Source organism: Pelobates fuscus, chromosome 8, assembly GCF_036172605.1.
Source record: "Pelobates fuscus isolate aPelFus1 chromosome 8, aPelFus1.pri, whole genome shotgun sequence".
Lineage (NCBI taxonomy): Eukaryota > Metazoa > Chordata > Amphibia > Anura > Pelobatidae > Pelobates > Pelobates fuscus.
This window is the reverse complement of record NC_086324.1, coordinates 175,790,930-175,804,098: the sequence shown is the minus strand read 5'-3', so window position 1 is coordinate 175,804,098 and position 13,169 is coordinate 175,790,930. Positions and strand designations below refer to the sequence as shown.

Genomic DNA, 13,169 nt, shown 5'->3' with positions numbered 1-13,169 from the left:
AAGGAATCCCTTCCCAAAGGACATTTTCAGTACTGTCATACAGCGCAATGTGCGAAGTGCCACCTGTCCACTCCACTACACACTATCCACTTCCCTCCAGAAAGGACCTTCAGTAGTTTATCACAGGAGCAGACAATGACCTCAGCCAGTATGTAACATTATAGGAAGAGAGTGGATTGGGAAATTCACAAGATCTTAATAGGTGAGGGGCATGGAGTGTCTTTGACCTTTACATAGCGGAGTGGTGGGCCTATTTCTCAGATTCCTCCAGGGTAAAGGTAAGACTGAGGGGCATGGAGTGTCTTTGACCTTTACATAGCGGAGTGGTGGGCCTATTTCTCAGATTCCTCCAGGGTACAGGTAAGACTAATAGTGGAGAAGATGCCAATGAGGTAAAGTCATATTATTGTATCTGGCAGGGAACACAGTTCAGGTAACAGAGACCCCGTGTGGCCGTGCTGGATTGTTATTTTCTCAGTCATTCTGTTGTCAGCTCATGTCATGTTCAGCCACACTTTGCTTCAAGTAATCTTCATAGAGTTGGTTCTATAGTTGAAAAGAGAAGAATGAGATGCAGGTTTTAGAAGAGCAGTAAAAGAGGGATTTTATTTTATAACCTGCTTCATGGGCCTCCAGCTTGTAGGCTCAATGGAGCGAGGCCCCCAGGTACCTCTTGTTTTTGGTTAAAGGCGGCAAACTATGATTGGAAAATGCTGCTGACTCTTTTGGATCCATAAATTGGGCAAATAATCTGCAGTTTCAATTGTATCTAACTGGTCAGCAGTGGACTGGATTCCATATTAACCCCCAACATGCCAGGACACATCTTTAGAAACCACTTATGGCAAATAAACTGTCCCTGATCCGGGTCTGCTTGAACTTTACAGCATCAGTCTCTCACCTTCTTCTGCACTACCACTTCATTCACATAGGCATGGCGGTCTAGCAGGTAACGGCGCTGTTTCTTACTCAACGTAGTTTGTGTCCTAAAAAGAGCCATACAAAAATCATTTTACAGAGAACAAGAAGCCACTATACTGCATATAATGGTCTAATATGTTTTATATGTCATAGGAAAGACCATCGTGACGCAAACATCTCAGAGAAATTAAAAACCCAGGTACCTGAAACATCTCTGTGCCAAAAACAGGAGCATTAGAGCAAGGATTGCCAGCGAGAGGAAGACATAACTCACATAGCCTTCTGGGAACAAAGACCATAACGTGTGCAGAGGAGTCTGGAAGGAAACAGGCATAGAATAAAAGGCAAATTAAAGGGCGATGACAAAGTAAGAATTGAGCTGTTCCTGGTGTCAGAGATTCAAGCAATGATCTACATGCTTCCAAGCTGGGAAGGACCATACTCCTTACCAAGTAGATCTCGAGAGTTTCAGCCACATCCTTCCCCAGCAACGCACTCCAGACCTCAGGAGGTATAAAGCCAAACAAGGCAGAGGCCAAAAGGAAAATGGGGAGAATGAGACCTCCCAGCCCAAACATACAGCCTTTAACACGAGCCCGCCTGTTGCGCCTCACGGTCTCACTGAAGGGTGAGAGATAAGACAACATGATAATTTTCAGAGAGAAATCCACCAGCTTAATAATCTCAGCCAGGACACCATGACACACCGCCCACCTATTATCACCCCAATACTCACTCATCTTCTCTCAAAACCTGCTCAATGGTTTCAGTCAGTTTCTGGCAGTCTCTCCCAAGAGTGTTCAGTGTGTTCTGGACAGTCTGAGTGATGGTCTTCTCTATGGTTTTGCAAACCTCTTCGATCTGGTTGACACAACGGCTTGGCTGAATGAAGAAGGATTATTAGTAGTAAGGGAAGTATGAAACAGATTTGTGCACAAATGCATTTCAGCAGCTACAAACAAATCAAATGTCTTTTAATCTACGCCCAAATGAATCAGTCTGGGATTTCCCTGAGGAATCTTATTGAACATGTAAGTCCCGGACAGATCGATTCGCTCAGGCGTGGATTAACAGGCTTTTTTAAATTTGTTTGTAAATTACATAAAGTATATAAACTCAAAGCACACCACAGTAAATTGCATAGAAAGAGTCCAGAGGATTTGTAAGGGTCTTGGAGTATTGTACACAGTACTGGAGACCGTATCTCCAGAAGGATATTGATACCTTAGAGAGAGTTCAAAGAAGGGCTACTAAACTGGTTCATGGATTGCAGGATAAAACTTACCAGGAAAGGTTAAAGGATCTTAACATGTATAGCTTGGAGGAAAGACGAGACAGGGGGGATATGATAGAAACATTTAAATACATAAAGGGAATCAACACATTAAAGGAGGAGACTATATTTAAAAGAAGAAAAACTACCACAACAAGAGGACATAGTCTTAAATTAGAGGAACAAAGGTTTAAAAATAATATCAGGAAGTATTACTTTACTGAGAGGGTAGTGGATGCATGGAATAGCCTTCCAGCTGAAGTGGTAGAGGTTAACAGAGTAAAGGAGTTTAAGCATGTGTGGGATAGGCATAAGGCTATCCTAACTATAAGATAAGGCCAGGGACTAATGAAAGTATTTAGAATACTGGGCAGACTAGATGGGCCGAATGGTCACATTCTATGTTTCTACGTAAGTGTCCAGCTCCAGGGTTAATATACCCTTTGTTCTCTTAGCAATTGGACAAGTATAGTGATCACTTTGGTGTCTGGGTTTGTGTGGCATTTCTAAATGGTGTACTCACATTGCATGTTTTGCACTTTATATCTATGTGTGTTTCTCTTGTAATTCATTATAGACATTCTATGCAATTTACTATGGTGTGCTTTGAGTTTATTAACTTTATGTGATTTAACCTGGGGGGGCACCTGAACTTTCTGGCTGCAAGTTAAACAAACTAATCCATATCAGTTGAGCGCTTGTTATATCTTGTACATACATTTAATTTGTTGGTGCCAGATGAGACATTTGTACACAAGTCTACTATTAACCAGCAAAATATCAACAATATTAAACACAAACAGAAACATTTTTAGCCAATTTCAATATATCAGCGTAGAACAATAAACAAAAAATAGACTAGAACTATCTTTGGAAATGAATACAGGGACTATTTTTTGCTTTTAGCAAAATAATTGTTAAAATCTAGACTCCTTTTGTTCTGTGACGAGCAGATTACGTTCTAAGTATGAGTACGTTACAATGAAGGGCTGCACTTGGAGCAGACAGTTGCCGGGAGATATGGATGCACAGGAAGATCTCACCTTGTTTGGGTTGGGGATGTAGATGGTCGGCATGTCAAAGCCACACTTGTTTAATCCTGGTCTCTTGCACAATTCCTGAACGATCTGCATGAGCACCCGCTGAAAAGGACAGACGTTACAGCGATGAGATTTCAGTAATGCTTCGCCCGAGGTGGTTTAAGATTTCCAATACTGGATCAAAGTGGGATATAGGGAATGAAATCTGAAACACACATGCTGTACCCTCCTCGCCTAGTATTATTCTGTGAGCCTTCAAAACTTCTGCATCTGGGGAGCATTTTATTTTCTTTAAACATTTACCAAAGGATATATAGATGTCGTACAGTAGGAAAACTGACAATTTATTAAACTGGTGGGGAGTTTCCTTCTTTTATAGATAACCACAAAATTAAATTCATATCAATCTACATACACGATTATACAGTATGTCCACTTGTTAATGAGCTGATTGAACAGTGAGCTGCTCATCCAAGTAGGAGCTGCCTTGTGTTCAGGTAACCCTGGTCCTCTCACCTGGCGATCACTTTCTGTCCCCGCCTCGTCTGCTTTACTCAAGTAAAAACGCAGTTTGTCTCCATGATGTTCGTTTATCTTCTCCACGATATCTAGTGTGCGTTTACACAGCGCCTGGCCCATAGGGTCAAAGAAAACTAGCACCAGGTCACATAGCTCCCCTGAGAAATGCACACAGGAGTTTAGAACACAATGCAGATCAGCTAGTTATAAAATGCCACGTATGATGAGTGGGCACATAAATCTCAATTCTAAACAATAAGTATTTGTCACAAACTGTGTCCCCAATAGACTTTATGTATCCCTGTTACTCTCATGTTTCAGCCCACTTGCTTACCTGCACCATCTGCACCTACAAGAGCTATAATCACCATCTGGTGGAGATCCAGGAGCCTCATTCCTGCAGCCGGTAGTAGACCGCGACTGCAGGGGCTCCCTTCCCGGAAGTTACGAGTCCAGGCTAGTACCTGCCCAAAGAGCGATATCTCCGGTGCTACCTAAGTGAAGACATCCACCGGAGAGAAACGCGAGCCCTAGCAGACCCTCTGGAGCTAGGAGTCAGCTTCATAGCTGCAGAGTCCCGCTAGCTGCCTGGAATTCCGTGCCGACCAGTAGGAGAAGGAGATACCGTTCAAACTGGTTTACGCCCTTTCTCCCGATAGGCCGGCACGAGTTAAAGGGCTCAGCTCAGAACACCTCCCTTCCCTGAGCGCTGATTGGCCGCTGCATGGTTTAGGAGACTATGGGGCGGCTACCACGATGGGAAGAGGGGTTTTGCCGCCAGAGATGTTGTTCTTCACCTAGTGTGAGGGATGCTGTGATGCAGAGCAGTAACAGCTCTTATAAGAGCTAGTGATTTAACACTCCAAGCAGAAGAGAGACAGCTGTTATGCTGTGGGATAACTGGTTTTAATTGGGCCACACACGGCCTTTTATGTCAGTCCCCATGCAAGGGGCACTCTCCACTGGTCCTGAGAGTAGACTACAGTAAAAACATATACACGATTACGTTGGCTTTCAGGTCCAGGACACTCCCATACAAAATAGGTTAATCCCTCCCCTGTGCCCGAGAGATAATGGAGTCAGGAACTGTACTGAACTCTTATCTCCTGGCACAAAAAAAACAAATTTTAGCAGTACCCTAAAAACACATGGAAACCCCACAAAAGTTACTTCCCCTGACAGCCCCGATCTGGGTGACCAACATATCCAAAAATCACCCAGATCAGTTCAGGGGTTCAGGATTTCCATGGAAGTCATAATTTGACCGACAGCACATGAGGTTCCAGCCCAAAAGAGTTCTATGAAATCAGGCTGTGCGGTTGGTCTTTTTCGGGAATACTCAGTATAGTCAAAGTCCAGTCTATGCTTCTCGTTCGGGAGCGACACACTTTGCATACGGTCTAGTTGTTCGGTGGGTGAATTAAATAATAAAACAAAAGGGAAATGCAATGTCCCAAAAACATATAGGAGAATGAACCATAGTACTTATAATCCATAGACAGGGTGATCCGTCACAGCGACCAATAGGAATAGGAGCCACAATGCAAACGGGATTTGCGCCCTTTTTCCTGATAGGCTAGCGCGAGTTAAAAAGCTTAGCTTGGAACCCCTCCCCGAGCATTGATTGGTCGCCACATGGTTTAGGCGCGAAGCTTGAATCTACCAGCCTAAACCAAGTGATTCTGTGTAACCATTTGCGGGTTGTGTCAAGGGCCTCGAGCCCAGACTTTGTACGATGAGTTCTCTCGCTCTGTACATCCGATATCTCCGCTAGTTGCAGGGATCATAGCTGGGACCAGGAGCTATTTGGGGATATATTATGTGTGGGTTATTTTATGTCTTGGCTATGTTTTGGGTATTTTTATGTTATTTATGCACAGTCGTGTTGTGGGAGTGCTAAGAGCTCTGATTACTGCTTCACTTGGGATTTGGGGAGACTTTTTACGGAGCCGGAGTATAGGGGATCCGTAACAATATTAAAATAAAAATTTCAATCCAGGTCCTTTAACTGTATCCCACAGTCATAACAAGCAAATCCATACAGCTATCTCCATGTAACAGGGGGACATGGAAAGCAGGTAATCGAGCAGAGAATGCTTACCCAGACAATCTCAGCCTGAATATGACAGCTTGGAATGAAGGACTCTCACCTAGCCATAATAGGGCTCTGTTCACATCAAAGGGGTACTTCATGTCACCATCTACAAGCCCTGGCGTATCCACAAATGTCACCAAGCTGAACTTCTTTTGCCGTGACGTGGAAATCTCTGTGCAGAGGTATTCAGATACACCTGTAACGAGAAGAGAATTAAACTAAGTGGTGGGAAGAAAAGAGCACAGCGGGGACAAACCTTCCAGCTGTCTTAACACAACCCTCTTTAATGCTGTGTAACGGAGGTTAATGTCACTCTGATTATCCATTACTTGGAAACTCCAGCCCACGTGCCAGAGATTAAACCAAACTGTGACAGGGCTGCACAATGACCAGACGCAACCTACTCTAGCAGCGTTCCAGACATTTCTTGCTTGTCCAATACAGGAGACAAGCACAAGGGAACATGGTGGATCTTTACCTTCAAAGGATTGGAGGGGTTTGAAGTGGGGATACAGATGTAACGTAGCATCTCCCTGCAAGTAAAAAGGAATAGAGTTAGTCAATAAAGAGAAACCCACTCAGTCACAGAGATTACAAACCCCATGAATACTCACAGTTAGAGACTCTCTCTTGCGGCCACTGGTTATAAAAGCGAATCCTTGTGTCTCTATGGCAACGCCTGTCCGCTGTATATGTTCTTCTACATACCTAGAGTGCAAGCAGACAGAGGCTAGAACACGAAGAAACATTACAGATATGTTTTCTATGATACTGGACGGATAGAAAAGGAGGACAGCAGGCTGTCAGTCACTCTCACCAGTTAATGAAGCTGCTTTTCCCAGCAGAGTGATTGCCCATTAGCATCACAGTGATTTTCTTACGTGGAGGAAGAAAAGATAAGCCCAGATGGGAGGCAAGTGCGATGAGACCTGGTAAGAGATAAAGGTGGTTAAGCAGGTTAAAGTGGCAAACCATAATCTCACAACTAAGAGGAAGAGGTGAAGCAGGAGTATCCCGATGGGGGAGTTCACCATTCTCAGGGGATAGTGCAGTGAAGGGCTGATGGAGTATGATGGGGGTCTCCTTGCTCTTGGGATACTCTAGTGAAGGGTGGGTGGGTATCTATAGTGGGGGTTTCACAGCTCATGGAGTGAGGTACCCAAGTAAGGGGCAGGGGTATTTAAGTAAATGGAGAATCTGGGATGGGGAAATTTTGTGTGCATGTGGTAGGTGCTCTCAGTGTGGGGTATCTAGTAAAAGGGGTTTCAAGCCTCCGGAGAGGGATATTTAGAAAGGGGGGTTCCTCTCAGAACTTGGGTATCTAGCAGAGGGATTGTGGAGGTCTCTCAGAGTGAATATCTGCTATCGGGGGGAGTGGTATTTCGTCAGGGAAGGTTGGGGATGGAGTACCCAGCAGCAGAGGTGGTATAGCTCTGATCTGCGTACCCCGCAGCGGAGGGGGTCTCTCAGAATGGGGATACCTAGCAGGTATTAGTATCTGGGGTATTAGCAGGTATCAGTATACTGGGGGTCTCAGTATCTGTGGTATTAGGGGTGTATTATATTATATTATTCTCTTACCGCTGTCGCTGTATATAGGGGGGTCTCTCTCTGTATATTATATTAGATATTATTATTGTTATTATAGTATAATCACCGCTGTCGCTGTATATAGGGGAGGTATATTAAATATTATTATTATATATTGTATTTCACCGCTGTCGCTGTATATAGGGGAGGAGGAGGTATATTATATTATATTACAGTATTATTATATTATTACCGCTGTCGCTGTATACAGGGAGGGTCTCTGGAGATATATTATTATACAGTATTATATTATTTCATACCGCTGTTGCTGTATATAGGGGGGTATATTATTATATATCATATTATTATTATTCTCTCTCACCGCAGTCGCTGTATATAGGGGGTATATTATTATTATTATATTTATATTATTATTATATTACAGTATTATTACCGCTGTATATTAGATATTATTATTATTATTATTATAATATTATATCTCTCACCGCTGTTGCTGTATATAGGGGGTATTATATTACAGTATTATATATTATATTATTATTACCGCTATATATTGGGGAGGAGGGGGTATATTATTATTATTATTATTTATATTATTTATTATTATTTTATTCTCTTACCGCTGTCTGTGTCGCTGTATATATATAGGGGGGGAGGAGGGGGTATATTATTATATTTATTATTATTGATATTATTTATAATATATTACATTTATTATTATTATTCTCTCACCGCTGTCGCTGTATATAGGGGGGGTATTATATTATATTACAGTATTATATATTATAGTATTATCTCACCGCTGTCTGTGTCGCTGTATATAGGGGGGGTATATTATTATATTATTTATTATTATATTGATTATTATTATATTATTATTCTCTTACCGCTGTCGCTGTATATAGGGGGGGAGGAGGGGGTATATTATTATTTATAATTATTTATTATAATATTATTATTCTCTCACCGCTGTCTGTGTCGCTGTATATAGGGGGGGTATATTATTATATTATTTATTATTATATTGATTATTATTATATTATTATTCTCTTACCGCTGTCGCTGTATATAGGGGGGGAGGAGGGGTATATTATTATTTATTATAATATTATTATTCTCTCACCGCTGTCTGTGTCGCTGTATATAGGGGGGGAGGAGGGGGTATATTATTATATTTATTATTATTTATAATTATTTATTATAATATTATTATATTATTATTCTCTCACCGCTGTCTGTGTCGCTGTATATAAGGGGGGAGGAGGGGGTATATTATTATAATTTATTATAATATTATTATATTATTATTCTCTCACTGCTGTCTGTGTCGCTGTATATAGGGGGGGGTATATTTATTATTACAGTATTATTATTACCGCTGTCTGTGTTGCTGTATATAGGGGAGGAGGAGGTATATTATATTATAGTATTATTATTATTATATAGTATAATTACCGCTGTCGCTGTTGCTGTATATATTGGGGGGTATATTATTATATTTATTAATTATTATTTATTTATTATTGCCATTTATATAGCGCCAACAGATTCCGTAGCGCTTTACAATATTATGAGAGGGGGATTTAACTATAAATAGGACAATTACAAATAAACTTACAGGAACAATAGGTTGAAGAGGACCCTGCTCGATCGAGCTTACATTCTATAGGAGGTGGGGTGTAAAACACATTAGGACAGGAATTTACAATCAAATAAGGTGGGCTGCCCTTTAGGAGAGGGCAAGAGACAGGTATGTGAGGTAGGGGTTAGTCTTGGAGGCCATAAGCTTTCCTAAAGAGATGGGTTTTAAGGCACTTCTTAAAAGATGCAAGACTAGGGGAGAGTCTGATGGCGGTAGGCAGGCTATTCTATAGGAAGGGAGCCGCCCGCGAGAAGTCCTGCAAGCGCGAGTTGGCCGTACGAGTGCGGACAACGGACAGGAGGTGGTCACGGGCAGAACGGAGAGACCGAGAAGGGACATACCTATGGATCTGTGAGGAGATATAAGAGGGGCTAGAGTTGTTCAGTGCTTTATAGGTGTGAGTTAGTACCTTGAATTGACTCCTATAGCATACAGGAAGCCAATGTAAGGACTGGCAGAGGGGTGAGGTGTGAGTATTATATAGTATAATTACCGCTGTCGCTGTATATAAGGGGGTATATTATTATTATTATATTTATTATTATATAGTATAATTACCGCTGTCGCTGTATGTAAGGGGGTATATTATTATTATTATTATATAGCATAATTACCGCTGTCGCTGTGTATAATTATATTTATATTTATTATTATTATTTAGTATAATTACCGCTGTCGCTGTGTATAATTATATTTATATTTATTATTATTATTTGGTATAATTACCGCTGTTGCTGTATATATTGGGGGGTATATTATTATTATTATATTTATTATTATTATTTAGTATAATTACCGCTGTCGCTGTGTATAATTATATTTATATTTATTATTATTTAGTATAATTACCGCTGTCGCTGTGTATAATTATATTTATATTTATTATTATTATTTGGTATAATTACCGCTGTTGCTGTATATATTGGGGGGTATATTATTATTATATTTATTATTATTATTTAGTATAATTACCGCTGTCGCTGTGTATAATTATATTTATTATTATTATTTAGTATAATTACTGCTGTCGCTGTGTATAATTATATTTATATTTATTATTATTATTTAGTATAATTACCGCTGTCGCTGTTGCTGTATATATTGGGGGGTATATTATTATATTTATATTTATTATTATTATTATATTTATATTTATTATTATTATATTTATATTTATTATTATTATTATATTTATATTTATTATTATTATTATATTTATATTTATTATTATTATTTAGTATAATTACCGCTGTCGCTGTTGCTGTAGAGCCCATGGCAGTCCCGCAGGATGCGCTCATTGACAGACACGGCCCCGGACATGGACTCGGCATTGGCCGCCGCTCGGACCTTCACCTTCCCGGACATGTCAGCCTCCTCACCGGCTCCCGGCTCCTGCTCTGCCGCTTCCACAACCGGCTTCTCAGCTTCTTGGCTTCTCAGCTCCGACCGCTCCCGCAGCGCCCGCCGGGTCTTGTAGTCCGCTCCCCTATCCCACCGCTGCACACTGAGAGCCAAGGGACTACATCACCCGGCATGCCCTGCGGCGGGCGCTGGGACGTGGCTGACGTGCAACGTGTCAGGATGATAGAGCTGTAGCACAGAGCGGGACCATAGAGATAGAGCTGCAGTGTGATAGAGTATAGAGCGGCCCCTAGTGTGTGGAGGGACACATTACACACATTCCATCTCTTACTGATACCTGAAGCTTCCATTCTCAGAGCTGGGAATATTAAAGGGACACTCAATGCCAGGAAAACAGACTGCAGGTCCCCTCTCCCTCCCGCCCACCGCCATCCTGCAGCCCGGACTCCGCTGCCGCCCGCTCCCTCCCGCCCCCTCCCACCCTCCACCGTCCAGCCCCCGCGGCTCGGCCGCCGACGCCCACTCCCTCCCTCCCGCCCTCCGCCATCCTGCCCTTGCAGCACGGCCGCCGACGCCCTCTTCCTCCCGCCCTCCCTCCCGCCCCCACGGACAAGCCCCCGCGGCTCGGCCGCTGACGCCCACTCCCTCCCTCCCGCCCTCCGCCATCCTGCCCTTGCAGCACGGCCGCCGACGCCCTCTTCCTCCCGCCCTCCACCGTCCAGCCCCCGCGGCTCGGCCGCCGACGCCCACTCCCTCCCTCCCACCCTCCGCCATCCTGCCCTTGCAGCACGGCCGCCGACGCCCTCTTCCTCCCGCCCTCCCTCCCACCCTCCACCGTCCAGCCCCCGCGGCTCGGCCGCCGACGCCCACTCCCTCCCTCCCACCCTCCGCCATCCTGCCCTTGCAGCACGGCCGCCGACGCCCTCTTCCTCCCGCCCTCCCTCCCACCCTCCACCGTCCAGCCCCCGCGGCTCGGCCGCCGACGCCCACTCCCTCCCTCCCGCCCTCCGCCATCCTGCCCTTGCAGCACGGCCGCCGACGCCCGCTCCCTCCCGCCCTCCACCGTCCTACCCCTGCAGCTCGGCCGCTGACGCCCACTCCCTCCCTCCCGCCCTCCGCCATCCTGCCCCTGCAGCACGGCCGCCGACGCCCGCTCGCTCCTGCCCGCTCCCTCCCTCCCCCACGGCCCAGCCACCGCCGCTCGCTCCCTCCCACCCTCCACCGTCCTACCCCTGCAGCCCGGCCAACGACGCCCGCTCCCTCCCACCCCCCATCCCAGGTTGCTGAAGTGCTTTATCCATATTCAGCACTGATGTCCCTCAGCGGTGGCCCAGGGTCCACCCACGCTCCTCCCCCACCGACGTCGTCCGGTGGGGGAGACCTATTGCGCATGCACAGCCAGCGACAGGGGAGACCTAATGCGCCTGCATGGCAATGCCGCGCATGCACATTAGACCTCCCCATAGGAAAGCATTGGAAATGCTTTTCAATGCTTTCCTATGGGGAATTGAGCGACATTGGAGGTCCTCAAACAGCGTGAGGACATCCAGCAACGCTATAGCACAGAAAATCTGTGCTATAGACCAGAGAGTGCCCTCTAGTGACTGTCTAGTAGACATCCCCTAGAGGAGGAGTTAACTCTGCAAGGTAAATATTGCAGTTTATGAAAACTGCAATAATTACACTTGCAGGGTTAAGTGTAGTGGGAGTTGGCACCCAGACCACTCCAATGGGCAGAAGTGGTCTGGGTGCCTGAAGTGTCCCTTTAAATCTAACACAAACATGTATTCCTGACCCTATTGTGTTAAAACTACCATTTTCTATGAAAAGACAGTGTTTACAGGAAAAAGCCTGAAGGTAATGATTCTACTCACCAGAACAAATTCAATAAGCTGTATACTATACAATAAGTTGTATACTGTACAATAAGCTGTATACTGTACAATAAGCTGTATACTATACAATAAGCTGTATACTGTACAATAAGCGGTATAACGTACATTAAGCGGTATACAATACAATAAGCTGTATACTGTACAATAAGCTGTGTACTATACAATAAGCTGTATACTGTACAATAAGCTGTATACTATACAATAAGCGGTATACTGTACAATAAGCTGTAGTTGTTCTGGTGACTATAGTGTCCCTTTAAGGCATTATTTTAATTATTGTAATTCTGCTCTAACCACACAAATTATTTTGAGAGTTTCACTTTTGAAAAAGCTTTGGGTGCAACGCATTAAGAGATTACTACATTATGGGCTGGTAGTTTATTGCACTCTATTGTTACAATTTTAATGATTTATCTCGTGTTGGTTTTATTGTCTCTGTTTTACATAAAGTACCTTTTTTAGTATATCCAGTCCCTGGAAATTGTATATTATGTGTTCTATCTCCATCCAGTTTCCTGAGCATCCTGTATATCCCCTGGTGGAGATCATCCCACAATACAGATCAGGGCATTGCTCTAATTCCTGTAAGTAGGATACCTTCTGTATATTGTATATCCATTGGTGGCATATTACACTATTGGTCTCCTTCCATATATAGTGGATATCTTATCCCATCGCTGTGATTACTGGCTCTTACCTGCTGTATCCCAATACACATTCACATTTAGTCATATTAACCGTCTCACACTATTGTCTATGTTTTCTTTTTCTTTGTTTTTATTAAGATATATTTCACCAAAGTTCCCTTCAGTGCATGCATTTCTCTTGTGATCTGAATGCAGCGCAGTTCACTGTTTTCTGTGTGTGTACC

At 43.5% G+C, this 13,169-nt stretch overlaps 1 protein-coding gene across 1 annotated transcript; it reads right to left on the bottom strand.

The window, feature by feature from the left end:
* Positions 1–285: 285 nt before the first annotated feature.
* On the bottom strand, positions 286–10,686 carry LOC134572082 (uncharacterized). Its single transcript, XM_063430893.1, has 12 exons — positions 10,289–10,686; positions 6,666–6,777; positions 6,463–6,556; positions 6,327–6,381; positions 5,904–6,044; positions 3,751–3,911; positions 3,238–3,336; positions 1,658–1,803; positions 1,371–1,542; positions 1,125–1,237; positions 902–986; positions 286–546 (listed from the first exon to the last, which is right to left on the bottom strand). Exons 1-12 carry the CDS (start codon positions 10,404–10,406, stop codon positions 490–492), a joined length of 1,353 nt encoding a protein of 450 aa, XP_063286963.1. The 5' UTR covers positions 10,407–10,686; the 3' UTR covers positions 286–489.
* Between the last annotated feature and the right edge of the window lie 2,483 nt (positions 10,687–13,169).